Here is a 27168-nt window from a genome sequence, read left to right on the forward strand (position 1 = left end):
AAATGCCAATTCCCGTTTGTCTCAAATGATTTTTTGGATTACACAAAGAGTAGTATTTATAATAACCGCTGGGTTGGGTACGATCTTATTATTGAACGCTTTTATTTGAAAAAAATTATTTTAGATATATCACGCCAGCTTTTGATTACAAATCAACATAAATGTTGTGTTTGGCTCTTCAAAAGAAAAGGTTAATTTAGTCTGACCTTTTTATGACACAACTATGAATTCAACGATAACTTTTTAATAATTTGTTATAGATCACTAATGCCACAAACCCCTCTAGTAGAAGTATTTTTGAGCTTTAAATAATAACTTAATAATACCTTAACCAAAAGTATCTCCTTTATTAATGTTTGTATTACCAAAGTAGATGATGTTTCTCTTGCAGATGATGGGTATATCGATTTCGAGGAATACTTTAATGTAATGCGTTCGAAAATGATAAAGGTTGATTTCGAAAAAGAGCGCATGAAGACGGCGTTTCAGGTAAAAATACTAACACATTAAACCCCAACTTCCATAACACTTATATTTCAATATTTTCTCATATTTTTACTTTATTTTTGAAGTGATTAACAATAACAATAACCAATTAGCAAATATCGACTGGAAAGTAGCTTATTGCATCGCGCAATCAATAGAAGGAATATTTCTTTGGCTCCATTTTCTCGAAACTTCTTAAGCTTAACAGGCTTAAGTAGCTTATTTCAATTAGCCAAAAAATACACTTATATAGAATAATGATAAAATGAAAAAAAAGTTTATTCTGAATATTATGATGATAATTCATATCTCAAGTATAAAAACTCTTGAAGAAGTTAACATTACGCAATTTATTGAAAACCAAAACTAGTGAGCTTAACTTAATCCGGTCTGAAGGGACTTAAGAAGTTTCGAGAAATCGGGGCCAGGACGTATACAGCTCGTCACGTTTACTGACGTGGAGAACACGGCTTCTTATTTTGGTACACACATGCCATAAAGAAACATTTAAATAAGATTGTATAAATTACCAATCTTATTCACTACTTCAGCTCCATTACGCGCGTGTTGTCCAGTTAAGTTTTTCTACCCAGACGGGAAACACACGATGGATAACATGTGTTGCGAAATATTCATTCAATCCCATCCAGTTTGGGATCCTACTCTAACCATATTAACTAATGCCCTTGATTCGCCCTTTACTTATATAGCTATAAAACAATTTTCTATATTTTCTTAACAAACTAATCTTACAATTATATGATATTTATGTCTACATTATCACTATTATTATGCTCATATATTTAACATATATTCATGTAACAGCCATAATATCCGGTCCTTACAATTCATATTGCATTATTGATGGGTCGTGAAATTTACCGTTCTTAAATGATTGTAATCTGCGTATACACGTTAAAAACTTGATCTACGCTACTCACGTATTTTATCATATTTTAGTAATTTATCTGCTCCTAACTCGTTTTACATCAGTTTAGATTGTTTGCAGTCTGCTCATACTTGTTGCACATTTGATATTTGCTCCTACCATACTTTATCCAACACACTTCATTTGTCCGAACCTAATACTTGTGTCATTTATAACAGGTGTTGGATACAAACAACGATGGATACATCACAGCAGACGAACTTCGACACGCGCTGACACGTGCTGGTGGCCATTTTACGGAACTTGAGATTGCTGACATCATTGGCCGAGCGGATAAAAACCACGATGGAAAAATTGACTATAAAGGTATAAATCCGTACAAATTAAAACAAAAAGACAAGGTCGGTTATGGATATCGATGGTTTGTAGAAATTACTTGTATCGCCTGAGTATAGAACAGAACAAAACAAATACGCTATATCGCATGAGACGCAATATATTGGTTACTAAATTGTCATTTATCAATTCTTAAAGGCATCTCGTCCTTTAGAAAAAGTGTATTTGAAAATATTGGAATATAAATATCTTCCATGGCCGAGAGTGTAAGATAGGTTCATTCGACCCGAGCTTAGGGAAACGAGGTTTACCGAGTTTCCGCAAAACACCCTGCGCGAGGGTGGGGATGAACCTATCTTACAGGAGCGGCTATGATAGATACTTTTTCTCCCACCTCAGTTTAACAAAACTAAGTAAAACTGTATTTTTTGCTAGAACTCTTTTGTGCTTAGTGAAAATAATTGCGTATGGATATGCGATAATTCGTGGTTGTCATGGATGTGAGCGCAGTGATTCCGATTATGTTAATAGTCAAACCGGTCTTCAAATGGTTCTAAGGAGACTGAAGCATTCTGTTACTTTTTTCGCAATTGCTGTAAAACCATTTTCTTTAAACTTTATACATTTTGTGTGTTTCAGAAAAGGGTTTATTTTACGAGGGATAAATTAAGATAATTTGAATAACAACAAACATTAAAAACGCATTTAAACGCAGTCCTGCAAACATGAGAATAGTTTTCCAATTAACGAAGGATTTTGTTGAGCTTGGATGCAAACAGAATTTCAACAAAACTTTATTTATTTTACCTAGCTGTTGATGAAACTAGACGTTTTTACTTAAATATAATACATGAAAATGAAGTTTTATCCTCCCCAAGTTATGGTTTGACCTTCCAACTTTAATGTACATAATGAAAGTATTTAAATCAGATTTCATCACATGCATTACATCTTTTTGCTATAAAAAAGCGCCACCTTATTGATTTTGATTTCAGAATTTGTTGATGCGGAATTGTGCAAGTCAGTCTTCTGAATCCAGCAACAAAATGCGGAGATGTGTTTCTTCGGATTATTTTAAGTGCAGTTCTGGATGTTCCTGAATGTTTAGTGTGGATATTTATTAAACTTAACATTCCAAAGAAACGTTGCAATGAGGTTACGTTCCTCATATGTGCATTTGTTTGAAGTTTCATTTCAAATCAGGCCACATATTCACTAGTTTCCTGTTGAGTTTAAGATGATTATTAACCATAAAGTTAACCATAGCTTAGAATCGAGACCGATAACTGACTAATTTAAATGTTAAGATCCCTTTGTTGGAGCATTGATAGTTAAAATTGCTGTTCATTGTTGAATTTCAACAATTTGCTAAACGGAGTCTGTGTCTAGACTTGAGACTGTCCTTAAACAGATCAAGAACTGTTTATTATTTGTCGAAAAATCGGTCTGACTAGAGCAACAATGGTAAAGTTAGATGTATCTGTTATTAATCACCTTTATACTATGAGAGGGACATATTGTGTCAAAAATAAAAAATAAATAAAAACTCTGACTTGAGACATAAGCGGATATGATTATTGTTTTGCGAAAGGTGGTTAAATCTTAAGATTGTAAAGAATCTTTGAACTGTATTAATAATGCTACATAAATGAGGCATTATGAGGGCTGGTGTAATACCTTTATTGAAAATACTACATAATGTTGTGCTATAACTTGCATGTTATGTTTACTGGTTATGCTGTGGAGTGTATCGTGATTTGTGTTTTTTCAATATACGCCACATTTTGTACATAGCAAAGTTTATCATAGTCAACCCGTAAGATGCTCAGAAATGATAATACATGCTATTTGTATACCGTCCGTATCCGAATATCCGACACACTGTCACGTGCATAAATTGGTAACGTGGCTCGCCGAGTAACCTGCCACGCAGCGTGCCCGATGGTCGGATTTTTCAATCTAGAATGAAACGAAAAAATTGCCTTCTTTTAATCGTCATGGTGCGTAGTAATATTAAATCAAAGTTGGCATCAATTAGTTCCTCTATAAATCACGTTTATAACTTTTACTTATTTTCATATTGTATCCTAATATAATGTATTAATATATATTCGAGCTATATTAAAATGGCTTACTTTATTTTCCATAAGCTACCCTAAAAAAGTAAATAAAAGTGGTGCGTTTTCACATGACTCAGCGTGCATGGGGATACCATAACGAATTTTCCAGCACGCCTGATTTCACCGGAAACTCATATAAGGTGTGCCAAAACATTCCGCGGGCCATTCGGCACTCAGCGCCGGTTAAGCATTTAATGTTCGGTTGCAATCGCTTAATATCATTGTTCATAAAGTATAGAAGCAGTGAAATATGTGATCTGTAAAAATAATAATGCACAATGTGCATTGGTTTGAGGACCATGTTTTTTTTAAGGTTTGCAGTCAAATGTGTAAGACAATTCGGCGTCATATTGTGAAACCTGTGATAAAAGCTGTTATGGAGAAATTGAAATATCACAAACATTGTGAAATGTATCAAGTCTATTCACTGTTAATAAATGTAAGTACTAGTTTGTGAATATATTGTGTTTGTACATATTTGTTCCTTTCTACTTATTAAATCACTTAAACGCTTGTGTAGTCTTGGTGATATGCAATTGAGTTGTATGAGAATTCATGTCATTTGGATTCCTGTTGTATTGTCATATGCCGCAAGTTATGCACAGCCCAATTTAAAAGAGGAAAAAAGCTTGAACAAAATGTTTATTTTTCTTACGCCCATTGTATGCACAAAATGAATAGGCCATGTAAAGGTTGTATGTAGGAAGAAATACAATATTTAGCAAATATCGGTCTTACAGCCACATCGAGAATAATTGATGTACAAAAATGAGACGTAGCTAAAAATTAACCATATCTAATGTCAAACAAAAGGGAGATCGGTTAAATGACTGATTTACCTGTCAAAAATAGGTTTGCAGTATGACACACATTAAAAGGGTTCTTTGCAGTTTTTAGAAACCATTGTCGAAAAACAAAGAAAACTATACCTGTCCAACGAAACTCATCTGCTTTCAGTAGGGTCTTTGGTAGAAGTCACAAAACGTGAAGCGAAGGGTAATTAGTATATAAAGTTGCTCTTATTAAGTTTTAAACATGTATGATTCTGGTTCTGGAATCGTTCCTGCCGCAGACATTCCTGTTCAAGTAAGGTACATTCCCTTATATGACATTGTCAATCTTTATCTAGGAAAACAACTACATTCTTGTTTTTTAATGTGTATCCTGCTTTGAGTCAGATGAAGTTTCCAAAATGATGTGTTAAATGTTTTGATAAATTCTTATAATCTCAATGCTTATTTGAAATAGTTGTATGTCTTGTAGTGGATACAGACCAAGGGAGGTACGACAATGGAATGATCGATGGTCACTAGTTTATATGTAAGTGTTTGGGTTTGACCATTCTGATGCTTGATATGTGTTACTTTTGGACATCTTGAGTTCAGAGTTCTAATAGTACAGACCAAAGAAATAGCTCTTGATAGCATTTAAGATATTAAGTTGAATGAAGTCAATCGCATAAAACCTTGATATAAAAGTTGTCTAGGGTTAACCTTTATTCTTGTTTGCCAATTCAAATGGTATAATATGTAAGTAAAAATGACCGGTTAAATATTGAGCTAACAATAAACAATTTTTATCCGACAAATCATAATTCTAACCAGATTGGTAAAATTAGCGACCCGAAAGGTGCTCATAGCAATTAATGTAGTCTGTGCCATTTGGCGCCTAACGGGGGACCCAGTGTTGCGCGATAAGCCTCAAGGTCATTGCAAATTCACCTTTTTCTCCGAAATTCGAGGACCGATTTCAAAATGGAGGGTGGTATGTAACAAGGAATTCCATATGTATATAGCGGCACTTAAACTGATTCGCTAAAAAGCAAGCTTTTTGTAGCGACGCGGTTGAGTGTCCGACTGCCAAGAAAAAGTTTATTGGATCGAACCCCGACAGGTGCATAGGGCAATTCGGGCAGTCTTAAACTAGGAGATATCGACGTATTTCGTATAATGATGACGGGGATACAAACCTTTTCGGAATAACCAGAATACTCGCTACATGTATAAATTATCTATAAACATTAGAATGACTGTTTCAAATGTTAAAACTGTTCCATGCAAACACATCAAAGAATAGAGAACCCAAGTGTGTCAGTGATAAACAATTCAGAAACTAAAATTTAGTATGAATGATACATTTATTACGTTGCATATATCTATTAACATTAAGTCGCTGATATTATTCAGGTGTTTTAACACTACTTTCGTTTTGCCTGTGTGTAAGCAGTGTTCGCTTTTTTTGAATTGTTAAAAAGTAAAATATCCACATTGAGGCATTGATAAATGCGACTGATTTACAAAATTAATTTATTGGTAGAAAAAGTTAAATATCTTACTCACCGGAGTGTGTTTCGTAACGAAAGACTTAAGTGGAATCAGACACTTTCTTCCATGCATTTCGGTATTATGAAATATGGCATTTTATAAATGAAATAACACAGTGAAAATATCACTGCAAAAGAGGATAGCAAATATCAACTTCCAGAACTACTTTTAAAAAACATTGAAGTTACCTCCCCTTGATCAAATCAGAAAACTTAAGGTTTACGTTTTCTTGATCTTTAAGCTGAAAGTTCGAACATTTGCTTTCATACCAAACACATTACAGATAAAAACAACTGTTCGATCATAAATGGAAGGTTATATCATCATTCAAATGTATTTTGATTTTTTTTGTCTATATACGTAATAATTTACAGATTAACTGCTATTTTTAACGCCGCCAACGCTTTAAAATTTGTTAACAAACTAGTGTGGTCCTCATCATTACCTAGATATAGGCCTGTCTTCAAGCGAAACATACTTGTATCTGACAGTAAATTGACTAAATATAAATATTCACGTATCATGAAATACACTCTTTAACAAATGGCGGCGTAGCAATTTAGTTATGTAGTCATGCCCCGCTTAAAATAAAAGTATTTTCGTTATATTTTTTTGGAACATAAATGCAAAACTTGATTACTGTGCATAAAATATGTGCACTAAAAGACGAGCGAATAATACAATATAAAAAGGAATGCGTGTACGCTGGTTCTTGATTAGGACCGCAGATTGTCCGTTAAGCGGCGGTTAAATTAGTTCAGTGTTGAGTTGGAATTGCTCATAAAGCGGCATGATAATTGGGTAAAGACAAGGGAACGAAATCACCCGAACAGCGGTGTGTTCAATGTTTGAAAACAGTAGAGGAAGATCACCCTCAACAACGTGTTACGATACATCGGCGGGAAACCGCCCGTTTTGCGATGAGTTAATTCGTTCTGTACTTGGACAAAGGCTTGCCCGTTTAGTTGTTAGAACTAGATAAGTACAAAAGGGGTAGATTGCCTGGTCACTGGTGAGTTCATTTTGTCGGTACAGGGGCGGGAAAACTTCTCGTTCCGAGGTGTGTTAACTAGTACATTTCTGGGAAGGGAGATTGCCTGTTCAGCAGAGTGTAAGTGAGCTTGGTTCTAAATAATTAGATTGGCCGTTAAGCTGCTTGTTCATTGTTTTTCGTACAAGGTTGTGTGACTGTTCAGTGTCAGGTTAATATTTTGTTTTTTTTACTGGTGAGGAAGTTCGTCAGTTAAGCTTGGTCTTAATTTGCTCAGAGCTGGGCTAAAACATCCTCCATTGGATTCCAAGTTGTGACATATCAAATACGGTTTTTTTAAACGGCACAGTTAGTGTCTGATATTTTGTCTTGGCAAACAAACAGTTGTACTGAGAATAAATATATAAGAGGATCTGAAAAGGCGTCTATCTGTTATGTCGCAAAATATATAAGCCAGCTGGTCTTTAAATTAGAAAAAAGTTATCGTCTTAAATGTTTCGTTAACAAGTAACGTTAAGATAAAATAAACGTTGGTGGTGAGTTGATAAGCCCTTGAACAGCGTAAATGGTTTGATTGATGTGTCTGGTTAAATGCACAATATATATGAATAAATGTATCAGTTAAAGACAAATATCAAGATTTTGTTTTTTGCTTTACGTTTTGAAACATATTTCTGTAAACATGAAGATATCTTCAGTATTCATAATCTATCAAAATCTATTTATGTACTATTCCAAGTAAATTTTTGCAACGAGGTTAGAAAACCAGCTCACTTTAACTGGAAATAAGAGACTTTTCACTGAGCATTTAGAAATTGTGTGTGGTTGAACATCAATACAATTTTGTTTTCATGTGTATATTGTCTGAACATGTGTTGACAAAATTTTCTTAGCAGCAATTTAGCAACATTTTAAAATATGTAGTGATTTCTCTACGAGTGTATTCTTCAGTACTTCCTTAAGTGTACCATTCTCAGTAAAGCTTCGTTTCCAAACCAATGGAAAGCTAATTTGCACAAGTGTCAAGACGATATACCACGAACAGTTCGATAAATCTATCCCTGTTCAAGGGACACGTTAGCTTAATGTATCGTCAATCTATATTAAAAGGATTTTTTATATATTATATGTTTAAATTGATAAATTATAAAATCAGTTTTGTTAATATAGAACTGTGAGAGTAAAGACATATCGGCAATATAAGACCTATGGATAAATCACTTTAAAGGAGTTAAAAGTAGCTGTATAATTTGTTATTGCATCAACAATACTATAAAGATGCCGGGGCTAATAATATTATTGACGTTAGAGGGGGGGGGGGGGGCGTACTTAGTTGCGACCCCAAAAATAGAACAGCTATTTAAATGGACAGGTGTTAAATGTTGGCAGGGATTTTTGAACTCCCCAATTTTGTTAACAATTTCTTTGACGAAAATGTGAATTTTCAGCGTGTTTTAGTACCTTTTCTCAGATATTGACATCAAACTTAAATTGAAACGCGATAAGGCAACCTTTTCCCGTTGGAATAAAATCATGTAGGTCATTTTTATCAATTAAATGATATTTATCATTTTTGTCAGGCTATTGAACATTGAGAGGACTGTTTACAACCTTTAAGAGTTTCGGCGATAAAATATTCCTTATTCGATTGAATAAATATCATGTAACACATACATGACCGTTGAAGTGAAAACAATGTCTTTTGAGGTCTCATTGTATGTAAAGCAAATATACTGCAAACTTACCACACTCAATTATATTTCTGAATAAAAGAGTCTGATCCAGAATAAAACATAAACACGACGTTTACAATCAATATGGCAGTTCATTATTGCTCTCTTTGACTTCTTTTCTTTCAAATGGATATTTTTTTAAATTAAATTTGCAACCTGTTTAATGAATCATTTCTATGTATTATATGTTTAATAAGATTCGATTATCTGTTTAATAAGATTCGATTATCTGACTTCTGCGCAAGTTTAAAAGATGCTTCATTCTTAAATGCACATGTTTGGGGAACTTACAGAAGGCAAAATACTCAATTTCAATAATCTGATCTTAAATTGTTTGTGCACATAAATTATGTTTTCGCGCTGTAACAGAAAACGTCTGTTAAGTGGTATGTATGATTTATAAGTTCAACATCTAAATCGCACTAGTGCTCGTCTTATCTCAAAATAGGTCAAATATTGATCAGATTGGTAGGTCAAATATTAAAAATATCTCAAGATTAAACAGTTTAGTGTTACAGCGAGAGGATACATCTATACCGTTGTTCTTCAACATACAAAAGAGAATACAATAAAAAAAATCTAAAATAAGCAGGCACTATGTGTAAGAAACAGAATGAGGAATATATATATATATATATATATATATATATATATATATATTGGATGATTTTAATAGCAGATAAGTTTAAAACAAAAACTGCTGGTAAGAATCAATAAGAATTAAGATGAGCTCAATAGCAAACACTGCTGGTAAGAATCAGTTAGAATTCAGATGAGCTCAATAGCCAGCACTGCTGGTAAGAATCAATAAGAATTAAGATGAGCTCGATAGCAAACACTGCTGGTAAGAGGCAGTTAGAATTCAGATGAGCTCAATAGCCAACACTGCTGGTAAGAAGCAGTAAGAATTTAGATGTGTTCAATAGCAAACACTGCTGGTAAGAAGCAGTTAGAATTCAGATGAGCTCAATAGCCAACACTGCTGGTAAGAAGCGGTAAGAATTAAGATGAGCTCAATAGCAAACACTGCTGGTAAGAAGCAGTTAGAAATCAGATGAGTTCAATAGCCAACACTGCTGGTAAGCAGCAGTTAGAATTCAGATGAGCTCAATATCAAGCATTGTAGTTTAGAAACAAGTTGGGTATATATTGTCTTAAATTAAAATCAAATCCATATCGAATATTTTATAGATAAACTCCTGGTTATCTCACAAATTGATTTAATGAAAATGCAAATCAATAGATAGCTTAAAGACGAGCGCTGACGGTTATCTGAAGGACTAAAATGTGAAATTTATGTAAGTTTATTCGTATTTATATGTGTTTGATAGAGACCTTGGTAGTTGCCATTCTAGGTTTGTTTACTTTGCTTCGTTTTTTTGTAATATTGTAATATAATTATGTGAAATGTATTTTTTTAATAAAACAATTATTCATGTTTAATGCAAAATATTTATTTTGTATGATTAATAACAAGATCACTCTTAAAGACTATAAACATGTTAAGTAAGTTATATTTGTGGAGTGTAAAACTGGCAACTCTAATCAGTTCGACGATTTTAATAAACTGAGACAAATTTCCTTTTTATTTTTTTCAACTTCTTTGTAAATCTACTTCAATTTGATTTATCGCATTCAAAGAAGTATGTGGCAGTTCAAACTTTATTGTAATGCTGTTTTAAACTGGACATTTGCCACAGTTATGCAGTGAATGTAAAATGTCAAAGTTGCATGGTTCTTATGCCCAAACATTTTTGTAGCTTAAAGCGCTCATGAACGGAAAATAATACAGTTCAACGGTAGCTCACCGTGGCCAGTACGTGTATAACAATCTTCGAGATTAAATATAAAACCGTGATAGGTATCATTTCATCGATTGAATAATTTCAAGGGCTTATTAGGAAAATCCAATAGCTCATGCTATATTGTGCGCCTGAAAAGTGCGTAACTCAATAATAGGATAAAATAGAAAAAGTATAAATGTGTGTTTCTGATTTTAAAACTGACATTTTTTACCATTTGCAGGTATATAATTGGTACATAAGAGTACACAATTGTATGTTAATTAGTGTGACTGCATATGTACTCAATATCCCTACCCTTGGTTTCGTCGGGATAAATTTCACTGTTCTCTATCCTGGAACTCAGGGACAAATCACCACTTTGCGGTGGAGAATGTCACGATAGCATTACCTATACACTTGTTGTGAGTGTGTGTAAATAAGTAAGTGAACATTTTATTAACGCGATATGTGCATCAAACAAAACATGACATAATACCTAGTACATAAGTATATAATGATAAAATAATTATAACACATTCGAAATAGCACCCGGTCAGTTGGGCCATAAAGTCACCGTAAAACAAGACACCATAGATAAAACGGGAACATTAAAAAGCCTTATTCTATTCTATGCTAGTTTCATTCAATGCTATAGAGTGTTATAATGTTGATATGTGTACAAAAAAATACTGAGTAAAGTAAATTTAATGGACATCAAAGTGCTAAATAAGTTATAAAGCGAATTTCTTCGTTTTAAGTATGCAGATACTAGGCTAATTAGAAGGATATACAACCATATTAAGATGTTTAAGCTTATCTGTGTCACTTACAAAGCTAAATACAGCCAATCCTAGTATTAACAAAATGTATTGGTCTCTAATGTTGCTTTGCACAGGACAGCAGAGTATAAAATGTTGTTCATTTTCCATCAGTTCCATATCACAAAGTGTACCGGTGTCTCCCCAACGTATCTGCCAGTTTCCATACGTAAAGTTAATTTCAAAGACCGTGTCTTGGACAGTAGGGATAGTTCCATTCTCTCAAGGTTTAACTGCAAGTACCGCTCAGTTTCAAATGAATGTTTGAATGTTCTATACGTACTTCGTTCACACCCTGTTCCGGTTTAGTATTATTACGGTCAATTATGTGTGACTATTTCATCAAGATTGACCCATGTTTTCTGATTATAATGGGGAATAAGTCCCAGAGGTTAAAAAGTATTTCACAATAGTACACCACTAATCATTACCCTTGTTGTAGTCGGTAAGTAATACACGTTTGGTTAGTCTGTTCTCACGAAGCGATTCTAGTATCTAGCCATGTCTATCTAACGACGATAGTTGCTGGGTAACCATCCCGTATCCCCTGTTAATGCTTGATGTGTCGTATATTGGTGCACTCTCATAAACTAAACACAAATCTCTTTGCGCGTTGCTGATTGACTCAAAAAACCGCTGCAATAGTCGAATATTGGCACTGCACATGGTTTGGAAGGTGTTTTAAATGTTCTGCATTTTGTATAAAGTCCACTTTGCAGTGGAATACAACCCTTAGGATCATGTTAGCGTCCATCAATTCTATCATGTTGATCCCTATGTAAAACCTCTGAGATGTGGCCTGACTGAGACCGTTTTGGAAAATGCTAAAATTCCTTAAAAAAGCAGACAGTTCCTGTCGTCTGATGTTCTGTGTACACATTGAATACTGACGTCACTGCTGTATGTTTATAAGGGAGGCATTGAAGTCATGATTTAGCCAAAATATTGAAGCAGTTATTTGCCCTTATATGACATTTAAAATATCACTGTGATCACATCACCAAATAGTGAATTTTCGCTTAGTCACATCAAAAGGGTTGAACAATGTTTCTGGTAGTCAAAAAATCTCATTTTCGGGTACTGGAATTTTACCTTTGTAGACAAAAGTGAGGTATGATAAATGGTTTTGTTCCATTAAAGCAAATCTAGATGAAAAAAAAATCAAGGAATACAAAACAGTTCAACGAGGATAAAACTTTTCAACGAATATTTGGAAGGCTAATAGTTGATTTTAAGTGCTCTGGTTGATATTTCGAGCGATTTTAACGGTCACGTTCAATATTTCTACGCTCGTGAATGGCAAACAAAATGGTGAAGAGCTGAAGGAAAAACTAGTTATAGTCTGAAGTATGTGATTTCATAACATCCGGGTTGAAGACGGTGAGCACTAACCTGCCTCAGGCGGCGATCTTGCACAAGGATTGTATCCTAGTGTAAATATGTTATGTTGCTTTAAAGCTGTGTTTTTGTTTATAGTTTCTCAGAATCCTGATAGGCCATCGTGTTAAATGGCAAAATTTGATAATATTGTTGCTATTAAATGTCGCAAGTGTTGTTACTTTCTTTCAATATTTATATCAAAAACTATATAAAACAAGCTCAGTAGCCAAAAGTTTAAATATATACCCTGTTTAATGGCACAGGATAAACGCCAAAGACATAGAACACAAAAACAAAAAATCACTAACAAGAAACTTGGACCTGTGAAATTGTCAATGTATAAATATAACTCGCTTAGTGTGATAAGTGCTGAGTAATAATCCTTTCGTCACATTAAAAGGTTGTAATTGTTGATATTTTGTTTGAACATTGTTCTTGTCTTGAAATACTTTTGTTTACTTTGCTAAATTGATAGTTGAACGTCTTTTTGGTTTTCAATGTCATTTTGGAAATACTGCCGACCTATCAACTCATCACCCAATAAATATGTATATACTACCACCTTTCATAACATCTGATAATCATATTTTTTAATTGATAAAAAGGTCGTACTTCGTTCATATGAATATTAATAAATAGGTATTTTAGGTACTTTGTCTCAATGTAACATTATGAAGGGTAAATACTATTTAACGATATTCTTAATTGTTTGTTTAACATGTCCATCAAAACATATAAAACCCTCTCTGGTCTCTATTTCTTACGAAGGCATAATAAACGAGGCAGAGTGTGGCGTCATCAACAGATTACAGAAGGGAACCAACATGTCCCGGCGATCTTTCAATGGCTAGTCTTGTGAGGAATGTGCATTTAGTAAGTTTTAATGATAGTTTAATTATATTTTAGTTATTCTGATTTACAAAGAAACATACAAATCGTGTGTTTTGTCATAAATTTGGTGTCTTTGTCATCGATGTTTTAAACCTGAGCTTGACTGAAAACCAGTTTATTATATTCACATTCAATTTAGTATATATGTTGTCAAGAGACAATCTACAACTGTTATAGCACCACTACTACTACTACTACTACTACTACTACTAATAATAATAAAACTAATACTAATACTACTACTACCACTACTGCGCATACAACACCAACAACTACTACTACAACTACCATTTCTACTACTACTACTACTACTACTACTACTACTACTACTACTACTACTACTACTACTACTACTACTACTTCTACTACTACTACTACTACTACCACTACCACTACCACTACCACTACCACTACCACTACTACTACTACTACTACAACTACTACTTACTACTACTACTACTACTACTACTACTACTACTACTACTACTACTACTACTACTACTACTACTACTACTACTACTACTACTACCACTACCACTACTAATACTACTACTACCACTACCACTTACTACTACTACTACTACTACTACTACTACTACCACTACCACTACTACTACTACTACTACTACTACTACTACTACAACTACTACTACTACTACTACTACTACTACTACTACTACTACTACTACTACTACTACTACTACTTCTACTACTACTAATAATAATAATAATAGTAATAATAATAGTAATAATAATAATTAAGTTATGCCGCATTTTGATTGAAATAAAAAAAAACAGGCGAATGTTGGTTGGCACCCGCTTGCATTTTTGTTGTTGAACCATGGTATTTGTTGTGTAAATACCTTCAAAGCTTGCATCGTTCAATAGATTTAATTGTTTGAATATAAAAACGATTGTTTCTATTATGTTCTTATATAATATGATTTTCCAGCTATCCGAGAGCATTGGAACTACTCGTAGAAATGGGAAGAACCGGAAGCGATGCAGAACTGTATAGTAGGAGCTGTTTACTAAAAAAGGTTTAAAAAAGGAACTGACCTAATTCTCAGAACCTTGATAAAGTTATAAACTTAGTTTAACGTCCACGTTGCTAGCTTTCAAATATATATTGCTCTGAAAGTTTCATGGATCAGCAGGGTTTTTTTAATAATGAATGAATAATCGGTCCATTGTTTTTTTTTCCGATTTGACAACAAATAACATGCCTTAGTTATTTGGCCGAAGAAAAAGGCCTTTAAAATGTTGCTCTTAATCATCATTTAAATATGCAACAGATGATTAAATGAAAATTGAGCACCTTGAAAAATAAGTTTTATAGCTTTATTCTCATTTACTCTCCCATAAGAATAAGAAAAGGTCCTTTCTTTGCTATATGTAACTTTTTTTTTCTCCTTTGAAAATCCGTTTGAAATCACACATGCCCCAATTTTTCAGTTCGCCAAGGTTTAAAAGTTTACCCGAGAATGAAGTTTCATTTGTTGAAATCTTTTAAGCGCTATTCTCCTTCAATTTGAAAGGTCAAGGCTCCTTCGATCAAGCCAGAAATCTTGGCATATTACTACGGCGGCATACAGGTGACATCTGCAACAGTTTATTATGTGTCCTCCGTTCAGTGGGAGACATACTGTTTTTGCCCGGTCTGTCAGTCATCCTGTACAGCACACTTCGTTCCCACTCAATCACCAAAGAACGTTTGGACCCAGAAACTTCAGACTTAGTAGTCTAGTTGGTCATGACTAGTAAATGACCCCTATTGATTTTGAGATGACTGCGCAAAAGTTCAAGGTCGCCGTGACCTTGAGGTGAAGAAACTGTTTCCGCTTAATAACGAAAGATCCTTTGGGTCGAGAAACTTTATACTTAGACTTAGTATGTTTGTTGTTTATAACTAGTAGACGACCCCTATTGATTTTGAGATTATAAAGATCAAAAGTTAAGGTTACCTTTAGGTAAAAAACAATATGTTGGCAGTGACCTTAAGCTTAAAAAATAGTTTCTGCTCAAAAAATGAAACAAAACCCTTGTACCCAGCATCTTTAACTTTGTATGTTAGTTGGTCATGACTAGTAGATGACGCCTATTGATTTTGTGACCAGTAGGTCAAAGGTCAAGGAAACCGTAACCTTTAGGTGCTGAAACGGTTTCCGCTCAATACCTATAAAACGCTTACACCAGGGAACTTCATACTTGGTATGCTAGTTGGTCATGACTAGTAGATGAGCCCTGTCGAATTTGGTATTAGTAGGTCAAAGGTTAATGTCATTATGACCTTGAGGTGAAGAAACGATTGCTGCACAGTAAAAATGCCTGCACCCAAGAACTAAATACTTGGTATGTAAGTTGGTCATGTAAATGATCCCTCATGATTTTGTGACCAGTAAGTCAAGGTCACGATGACACGGAGCTGAAAAATGGTTTCCGATCAATAATTGAATAATGCTTGGAATTTCATACAATATAAACTTCGTTTACATTTTCCAAGATTATTCAATAATTCTTTAGTCTCTTAACTATTTAATACTGGTGAAAAAAACAATTCACTGTGGGTTCGTCTCCAGTCCAAAATGTCAAATTTCATGTCGATCTTTTTTCTCAACAACGATCTCACAATGGGGGAGACAAGCAATTTTTCAAAAGCAATCAGTCCCAAGTGTATTTTGTGGCCTCAACTAAGTGAATTCTGGCCTCAGGTTACTATGTTGTGACCACAATTTATTAAGTTGTGGCCTCAATATGGATAAAGTGTTGCGGATGTCACCTTTTTGCCACTGTATAATGCTTTGTTCTAAACCCAAAATGAGTTGATATTGTATCCAAGTTTCAATGCTGAAATATACTTTCTCTCCAAATTAACAAAGAATCCCAATCGTAACAATAATACCTGTACAAAGACGAAACTCATTTTGTTAAACATTAATAAAAATGGTATTGAGGCCATTATGTTATCTTACAAGTTTGTTTTTTAATAATTGAGCTTTATTCATGCAAATGTCCTAACAAAACAAAACAAATGTGTCTTGTGTTATTCTGGAAATCAAGCTATCTTAATAGAACCTCAAGAGAAATTCTTAATACATTTTTTATTGATAAATGTTTATCATAATTGGTAATGAAAAATCGACTTATTATGAATTCAGCGAGCTATCGACTGGTTAATTATTATTTATGACAGTGATAAATAAAATGATTTATATTTATTTTTACATGCTTTTGAATAAGTTTGTTTATAATTTTATTTTATGTTATCCTTGCTCAGGAAATAAGCTTGAGTGCTCCATAGAAAAGGAGAAAGAAAGCGAGCAAGAAAAATTGTGAAATTTAGGGGAAATAAAAGCTCCGGTAAGTCACGTGGCCGAGGTGCACACCTGCAAATGCCTAAGGAAATCAGGGACAGAATTAAACAGCATGGATACAAGGTTAGAGCGTTAAGTAATGTGATTGCCTATTAAGGGCGAATCAGCATTTGCGTTACCTTTAAAGTATGGCAGACACGTCATAAGAATAACTTGTTTTCGTCGTTGTCCACATAATCACACTTTTCTTCCCTCATGTTTTGGATAGTTGTTATAAAATTTCAAAGTGCATCAGGTAAAATACAAAAACAAATATTCAAAATTAAAGATAATTTACATAGAGTATATATGGTCACGTGATTTGCATGTTGGGGAAGTAACACTGCGCGGAGTTTGGAATTACAGTTATCATTAAACATAAGTAGAAGATACAATACTAATAATATCTGTCATGTGTTCCCGTTCCGGATAGAAAATTATAGATAAATGTCCGGAACGGACAGACATGATAGATATTTTTTCTAGCATAAATTAAATTACATTTTTTTGTGAAGAAAGTACATAAAAAGCGCATTTTTGTACACATCACCAAAAAGCGCGTGCGATGATGTTTACTGACGTCATGACGCGCAGTAATTTTTATTCACTGCAGACGTCAATAAGTTCCTTCGAAATTACGTCTTTATAGGGTTATGTTGTTTTGTTTTTTAAAGTTCATTTTTGTAAAGTTAATGTTAATGGAACTCATTTATCTAAATCTCATAATTATGATTACATAAAGTGTATCATAAAAGAAATTGAAAGTATTACGTCACATCGCGTGACTCATCTGGAATGGGGGATGCCAAATGGAGTTTTCCAGCACGGCTGAATTCACCGGAAATGCCTATCCGGTGTGCTAGAAATAGATATATCAGTAATTTGCATGAAATACCTCTCATTTTGATTGGTACAGCTTTTATTTATTACCTACCTTAGGTGTTGATATTGTATGAATTACCTCCTATATGTGTAGTTATTGTATGAATTATCTCTCATATGTGTAGCTATTGTATGAATTATCTCTCATATGTGTAGCTATTGTATGAATTATCTCTCATATGTGTAGCTATTGTATGAATTATCTCTCATATGTGTAGCTATTGTATGAATTATCTATTGTATGAATTATCTCTCATATGTGTAGCTATTGAATGAATTATCTCTCATATGTGTAGCTATTGTATGAATTATCTATTGTATGAATTATCTCTCATATGTGTAGCTATTGTATGATTTATCTCTCATAATTGTAGCTATTGTATGAATTATCTCTCATATGTGTAGCCAATGTATTAATTATTGAACTTGTATGCATTATATTTGAATATTGTTTTAATAACCTTCTATGGATTTGGATACTTTCCTTATTCAGTATCTTCTAAATGTATGGATATTGTATTAATTATATCCTCTGTCTGTTTGGAAAAGATATAAATTTGAATTACCCACACACATGTGGATATTTTATCCTATTCGCGTTGATATTTTATGAATTATCTCCCCTAAATTTAAATAGTGCACGAGTTACCTCATTTTTTGAGAATATCCCTCAAAGGTTTTGATTTTTTTTTTCAAATGACCTCCCACTCATACGGGTATGGTAAGAATTATCTCCCCTGTGTCTAAAAATTATATGAATTACCTCCAATTTGTATCGATACTGTATTACCTCTCTCCCCTATATGTGGAAATTGTATGAATTACCTCCAATATGAATTACCTCCAATATGCATGGATACTGTATTATCTTTCTTCCCTATGTGTGGAAATTGTATGAATTACCTCCAATATATATGGATACTGTTTTATCTCCCCTACCTTGGGAAATAGTATGTATCAGCTCCTCTAGGTATGGAAAGTAGATGAATTACCTCCCCTTTATGGGAATATTGTCTAAAATATATCCCCAGGTGTGGATGGACATAGATGAAATGGGTGGCTCCACTCTACAGGCGATGGCAGAGGCAGTGGTGAATGCTGAACTCGTCCTGATGTGTATGTCTACCAAGTACAAGCATAGTCCAAACTGCAGGGCAGGTCAGTAGATAAAACCACAAAGCCTGGCTCATTTAAAATTCTGCTGACATTGGCTTAGTTTTTGGATCACTGATGTACAGTACACCATTACAAATGACTAAATTACCACCAGATAATTTCCTATACATTCTATAGTCAATTGACTAATTTGCATGCAAAATATCACTGATTTTTAGTGATTTCCGGGCCCCAACATCATATATGGGGAGGAAGATCCATTTGTGTAAAAAACATTAAAGAATGTTAGGAAAAAGATAAGTTTTTCCTAAGAAAAATGAAATTGGTTGACCGTAACCACTGTGTATTCGCGGTAAAATGACCATATCCGGTGTGCGAGGACAAACAATGCTGTGAAAATGTAAACAATAAAAAGTAGATCTTGCCTGTGTAGCTTGTTTTTAAAATTACAAACTTTTCAGCTTCAAAACTTAAATATTGAAAGTAGCCAATTGTCTGAGATGGATAACCATGTTTTTTTTATTCACGGTCATGTGTTAATTAAAAGTAATAAGGCAATATAACAATTAGTAGGCACTTCCGAATTGGTATACTTTGCTGTTCAACATTTTAAGATTCTTTCTGCGCATTTATGTACATAGACAGAATATATTAAGTATTTTACATTAAACAAATAACAACTCACTACGCGTTAAAAGACGATAGGGCTTTAACACACTAAAGTATCACTATATCGAAATATAAGTATATAAATCGACTATTATATCTATTCAATATGTTATGAATACTATGCAGGAGTAGAGAGCTACACACTTTTACGGTCAAACCTGTATTTAGCGGCCACCTTTGGGAAAAGGTCGAATTGGTTGCTTAAGGCAGGTGGCCCCTTAATCCAGGTGGGAAAACGTACTTTTTATATACGTATAGAACTTGTTATGTTTTTGTAAATTACAGAGGCTGAGTACGTATTCCAGAAAGGTAAAATGATCATTCCATTGAAGATGGGAAAAGGAAACGTACCAGATGGCTGGCTGGGATTCATCTGTGGGGCTAAACTCTTCTATGACTTTAGGTAAAAATTATTATGAACGTTTAATTACTAGTTTGTCTGGGTTTTACTGTATTCGTCCCGAGCCATGTTTTTTTCATGTAAGTGGGAGCAGCGATAACAGCGTATGGGATCAATTTGCGATGAAATGATTTCTGTAGGAAATCGCTTTTAAAATTGATGTATGTTTATAATATGGGATCTACCGGTTATCATTTTTATTTTGATATGCTATTAAAACTTATGGTTTAATGTAACCTGCAGTGGGAAATACCCTTTTCAGGACAAGATGGGCGGCCTTTTGAAGGAGATGGACAAAGTGCTGCAAGCGTCTAACGACAGGGATCATCAAACCCCTAGTCAAACGAATCACACAATGACGCCGGTCAAATCTACTGTTGTGCCTGTGGTATGGTCAAAATAACCAATGATTAAATCAACTGTCGAACCCCGTTGGCTCGAACTCGCTTGGCTCGATTTTCTCCTTGGCTCGAACTGAATGTAAAAAACTGATTTCTTTATAATGAAAGTTAGCATTCCCGCTTGGCTAGAATTTTCCGAGGCCCGAGGTATTTATCCTGGTCCCTGGGAGTTCGAGCCAACGGGATTCGACTGTATATAATTTCCAAAATTGTAAAGAATGTATGTTAACTTTTTTATCAATCAATAACATTATTTTCGAATTTTAGTCATAGCCGTAATAATCGATTAAACACTCGGTTTCTCAGCCATTTTAGCTTTCTAATTTACCAAAACATGTAACGGTAATGTCAAAGCTTTTGTCTCGTTCATGACATGCAAAGACTTGCATCTGGTTGGCCATATGTCCAAAACATTGAGGATGTTCAAATGAGAAACTTGCTAGTTGCCAATACCAATGTATTCATCTTACTCTGGCTTTGAATATGTTTGTTATGACCCTCAATTGACTGAAAGACACACATGTCGCTCTTTTTTTTCAAAATGAATACATGATTCAAGCTCATTTTGTGTTTAATGCATTGTTTATACAGTTCACTGTTCAGATAATTATTCTATTTTATGAATTGTAGATTGAATATTAGTCCCCTACCTGTTTTACCGGAGAGGACCTTAGGTTTACCCTCCGTCCGTCCGTCCTTCCGTCCACAAAAATCTCGGTCCTGCGATAACAGAAAGTATCAAAGCTAGGTTCATGAAACTCAGTATGTGGATAGAGGATAAAATGGAGATTATTCACGTTAGTTTGTTTTTTTCGTCAGGAAAAGTTATACAGAGATATGGCCCTTGACTTATTAAAAATATAGCTGTTAACTGAAAAAGATATCAGTCCTGGGATATTTCAAAGAGTGTCAAAGCTAGTTTTCATGAAGGTTTATTATTGATCGGCATGGAAAATTCAAACCTAGCGAAATTTCAAAAAAAAAATCGTGAAAAGGGATATTTTTAAATAAAACTATGTTCTGAAATTATTTTTTAAATATTTATGTACTGTCAAGGATCATAAGAATACATGGTTTTGGAACAAACTCTGACTCTTCATTTGTGTCTCTTAGGTTCACGCAGAGCCGCCAAGAAGAAACGATACGCCTGATGGAGTTTCCATGACAACGGTTGCTAAGGTGCCAGTTTCCATGGCGACCATTCAGGCAGTCAGAAAATGGAGTCCGGATGATTTAAATCAATGGCGAAATAAAAATAACTTAGCAAGGTAAATGTCAAAGGCGAATATATTGCATGTTGTTCTTTTTGAGCTGGTCGTTATTTTTTAAGAAAAAAGTTTATGTATTATAATAGTTTTTTATTCGTCGGATGTGGTGTCGTTGCTGTGAAAACCTAGTTCGGGGGTCGAAACATGCACTACAAGGCCCATAACTCTGGTTTTAATACTAGTTACGCCCCTTTTTGGCTGATAAAAACAAACAGATATGCATTGCGGTTCTCTGTGATGCGCTTTTGTTATCTTTTATCGGTATATTTGTAAAATCTTAAACAATCCATTTTCCATGCACCGAATTTATTATAAAAGATGCAATTTGTATTAATTTAGATGTACAGGATTACAAACATTTTTCATTGGAATAATTACCTGGTAGTGCAATCTGCTAAGAAAAAGTCGCCCTATTTTTGTGGTGAAATGTAGAACAGTAAACAATTAATAACATTGAGAAATGGTAATTTTTATTCTAGTTCAGTACCAAAGCTCAAATCCGGGGAATGCGTTTGCCACGTTCTTGTGACATCACTTTTTTAAATATACATTATTTACATGTATTGATATTATTCATTTATTCATCTTTATGCCATGTCTTTTCGTGCACTATCATTAGATTCCACGAGTAGCTACACATAGTATACACATAGTATATACATGTTCACGTATACGTCATGTGTTGCAACAATTTCTGTAATAAGATTACCATGAATTAGCATTGATAAAACTGTGTAAATATTTACTATAAACACTATATGTTGTTACATGAAATTGAGAGGAATAAATGCATAAGCGGGCGCGTAGCTATATCCTTAATACATAGATCCAGAATCTATGATGTACATATATGTGCTGGTTGAAAGTATTACTATTAAAAAATGCATAGTAAAAGCTGCACCCTCACAGATTGAACGTTTCGACAATTTTTTTTTGTCTTGGAACGAGCAGGTTTTTACGTAAATATCCGAAAACCTATTATAAAAGACTTATGACAAAAGATCAGATCGCAGATTTTCATATTTCTTCTCCAAAATTAATGTTTTATGATTTTTTCTTAAACCGTTAGTAAGGTTTATGCCATAAAACATTAAATTTGAAATGGAAATATGAAAATCTGCGATCTGATCTTTTGTCAGCAAACTTTCATCACTGGGTTGCAGATATTTATGTAAAAATTTACTAATTCAAAGACAAAAAATAAAATAGTTGGAAAAACGGTACATCTGTGAGAGTGCAGCTTTAAAACAAACAATTTGTTGTACAATTTGCCCGTATCTCAAATATGTGCAGGCTTTGAATATACTAAACATTAGGGTTATTTATCGTTCATCTGAAAGGGATACGATTTAATGTTCTTTGTGTGTATAACATTTTTGACATGATGTTTAAAACTGATGATTTAAAGATGAACGTTACTACCTATATTTTAATGTTTCGCTTTATTTGACAAATGAATAAGTATTGGTTAATTAGTGAAATTAAACAGAATCAAACCGCCAGGTCGAGTTTAAATCGAGGATTTAAATAATCAAAAGAGTTGTACACGTTATATGATAAGGCTAGCAGCGTACCATAGGCATTTTATTGTGTACGTCCGTATTTTTTTATAAGCGATATATCGACATAGTAAGGTATTTCAATAGTTGTTCTTGAAACATTTATGGGGTGGGAGCTAAACGAATATCCCCTCTCGCAGGAAACGTTTAAGGAATTAGCAACTCAAGAAAGCTTAACGCCACCAGGAAATGAAATTACAATGACCAATGGAAGTCATTGTTCATAATTCCATCCACAAAATCAACAATTAATTATGCAACGTAAAAACGTGTACCTAATACCCCCTTAATCTTCAATTTCCATTCCTAATTTCGGGATCTAGGGACTAGCCATCTTATGGTAACCAAACATGATTTGTTCGCCCGGGGGTACTGAAGTACGCCTAGGTTCGCCCCTGACGGTCAACGCTTCTATTGACATCCTTAATCCTTTATTTTATTGACATGTAATTTCATTCCAACCTTTGATTGATTGATTCAATACTCCACAAAGCAGGCTTTAACCTAATAAATTTGATAAATAGGTTAAATGTAGTATCCACAAGCTAGAACAATTGAAATATAGTTAAAGCCTCAATATGCTATCAATTTCGGGTTAAAGGCATTTCTTTCTAAAATATAATCATGTGGTCTTCCATCAGAATGAAAACATAGATGACAACTTTAAATGTGGTTATAGTTTATGATCAATATAACTGGCGATTAAATTAATTTGTTTAAACGCACTAAGACTATTAGAACAAGTTTTATTCATTGTTTATTTATTTCTATCATTGATTTGACTTCATTTTCTTTTACTTTCTTTTACTTTCTTCAAATTTTGTCTAGTTTCGAATCATGTTGACGCTTTATGCTTTTTGCATCTATCAATGTTAACGTGGTCATGTCCGGCACAGCAAATGACCTATTTACGCCCGGACTTAGTGTTTGAAATTGTACTTTGTCTACAGGACAGCTTCTGTTTAAATCAAGTGATCAACCAGGTTAGAATAAATAACAAAGGATGCTGATTTACCAAAATAAATGCAAGGCGAATTTGACAATGAAAACATAACATCAGAATGGACAAACTGTGATTTCAAACACTATTGATGCTAAAAACTGTAAACTTTTGGATTTTTTTTTTACAAAATTCATTGAATGACAAATTTTACGCTAATGCCCAATATATGACTCGACTTTGTCACATGCACTAGTAACCAAAGAGCAGGGCACGGACTTCTCAATTTGGTGTGATTCAAGCGATAAATTCGTAAATAGATAAAGATGGTGCATCATTATACCAGTTGTACCAGTGGCGGTACTGTGATCTAGTGGTTACCACTAGCGGACCCACCCCGTCTAAGTTTACTTTTTATTTTAATATTGGATAAAAAAGTAATAAAATACGCCCACAATACACCACAATCCAGTACCACAAATCCGCCGCCCAACACTTCAATTCAAATCAATTTTGGTTCTGAAGGCGGGTGCAAGGCAAAAGGTAACGCCACTGAGTTACGCCGCCTCTAACGTATAATTCCGGACCCGGCCCTGGTAACACCCTTGACTGTCAATCTAGATTCGATTCTCCGCAACACCACTACAATACTAATCGTCATCTAAGAGTGACGTTTAAATAGGGTCCCGTGAGACAATGCTATACACTGGTGCACGTAAAAGAACTAGTGTAGCTTTAACCAACGTCACATTTTATCTATGCGCTATGCTTAAATATCCTAATATGACTAACAATCTCATCGGGGCTATCGCCGAATGGGCTTTGCCCGAGTGCGAGTATAAATACATTCAAAACCACCTTCTATCAGTAATCCATTGTTCATACTAATAACCAGTGTTGTTTCGAAACTGCGAAATGCCTGTTTTAAATGAATAAAATGTGTTACATTTATACAACTTTTGTAAGTCTACAACATTCCACGTGTAAACAAAGCCAGTAGAAGATTTAACATTGTGGTCTTTATACACGGAATAATAATATTGTAATAATCGGATTAAAAGCTTTTGTTGCAAAATAAACATGCTGCAGTGGGCCTTTTGAATATGTAGTTTGTCGTAATCAAAATCGAGCTAAATCAATAGAATTTGCAACCTAAGGAAGTTTAATAATTCAAAAATAAATTGGATGTATTATATTTCGAGTTGAATATTTTATAAGATTTTAACTTTCTTCATTATCATAATTCTGCATCATTTAATAAGTGAACTACGAAACAAGACAAACTATAAAAAAAGCTGACAAAACGGTTAATCTTTGAGAGCGCAGATTTAATTTGCCCAATTTAAAATAGCGTTACTAACGCATTTCGACAAAATAAACCATTTCCTTCCATATTGTTCAATTTTTATTATCAGTGGAGCTCTATGTAAGACTTTTGACAATGTTTTATTATTCAAACAAGAAAACAATTTGCTTACGTTTCACACGAACATATTTTTAAGGTTTTTGACACTACCATGAAAGCGTGAACTAGCCCCTGTAATTAAAAGAAACTTACGTATTTCATTAATTTTCTTCACCAGATATAAAGAGCAGTCTATTTGTATAAAGCTCATGAATTGATCAATTTGCTTTTCTTCATCTATTTAATGTAAAGATATGATTGTGATTGAATTATTTAAACCCAATTGTAATCACGACGCTCCACTGTATACGGTGGTCTTTGAAGATGTAAAACTTCATTTTAAATACCAAAGATACAAATAAACTGTTCATTTGTCAAACAGAATTAATATTGACACAGTATGTCTGCCTATTTTAACACGAAACTGACATGAATGGTTTAGGTTCTATTTGTAGTTAATATATATTTGGTGATAAAAGTACAATCATTTATCAACGTTTATGTTTTGTTTGGGTATTTAAGACATATTAAAAGGCATATTATGTGAACTGGCGCCGATGTGAAAACGTTGCACAAATATTGATTTTAGATATTGAACGGACTAAAAGTCTTGTGCAGATTAATAAAGTATTACCCTTAAGGAACATTGTTTGTGGATAGGCCTAATTCTGTATCATCGTTGAAGACAATTACGATATCAATACGTCAAAATATTTTTCTGTGTTTTCTCTATCCATGGCAAGGATTTAAATATTGATGCGGCGCCTTAACCGGAATTCCAGAGCAATAGATGAATAACTGAACTTCCGGAAACCACATCTATACAGGATATGCGAAGATAATAAGTCTTTGGGGTTTATTTTGATCAGATCTGACTTAGAATGGTTGAGACAATACATTGTGCATTTGTTTGTTCGATGGATTTGAAGCGTTAAAACCGATGATATAGAATTGGAAGTGGAAAGTGTAACCTTTAGTCGAAAATCCATAAGATATGATATCAATTCTAGACATTAAATAACATATGTAGCAAGATGTTGAAGCTATTTGAATAGTTTATTTAACAGAACAGAACAGAACAGAATATTTATTAAGTTAATAGTAATGAATAGTGGTTTGGAAAATCAAATTTTATGGAGAAAAATATTAACACGTATACATAGTGAATCGGACGGATAATTCACCGGATATGACGTCACGTAGAAGAATTCCGTCGGACATAAGTGATATGGATGAAAAAATAGAGGTATGATCTTACGCATGATATTGAATTATAGTATATGCCTATCAATATCACTTAACGTATCCAACAGTAAACAAAAACAACAGCAAACCATATTAATACTACGTATCACGTTACTGTCGTTTTCTAACCCATATCATCATTGTAGAATGTGTTGAATGCTACATTTTAATGACATAT

At 33.8% G+C, this 27168-nt stretch overlaps 1 protein-coding gene across 3 annotated transcripts in view; it reads left to right on the forward strand.

Moving 5' to 3' along the window:
- LOC128206879 (uncharacterized) overlaps window positions 1-4344 on the forward strand; it is a 36332-nt gene extending 31988 nt beyond the window's left edge. For all 3 annotated transcript variants that reach the window (XM_052909581.1, XM_052909580.1, XM_052909583.1), the window contains 3 exons: window positions 392-489; window positions 1594-1741; window positions 2707-4344. In XM_052909581.1, the coding sequence (XP_052765541.1) occupies window positions 392-489; window positions 1594-1741; window positions 2707-2744 (284 nt within the window). In that variant the 3' untranslated portion in view covers window positions 2745-4344. The remainder of the gene's footprint in view (window positions 1-391; window positions 490-1593; window positions 1742-2706) is intronic.
- Window positions 4345-27168: the final 22824 nt, after the last annotated feature.

This window comes from Mya arenaria, chromosome 10 (assembly GCF_026914265.1).
Source record: "Mya arenaria isolate MELC-2E11 chromosome 10, ASM2691426v1".
Classification (NCBI taxonomy): Eukaryota; Metazoa; Mollusca; class Bivalvia; order Myida; family Myidae; genus Mya; species Mya arenaria.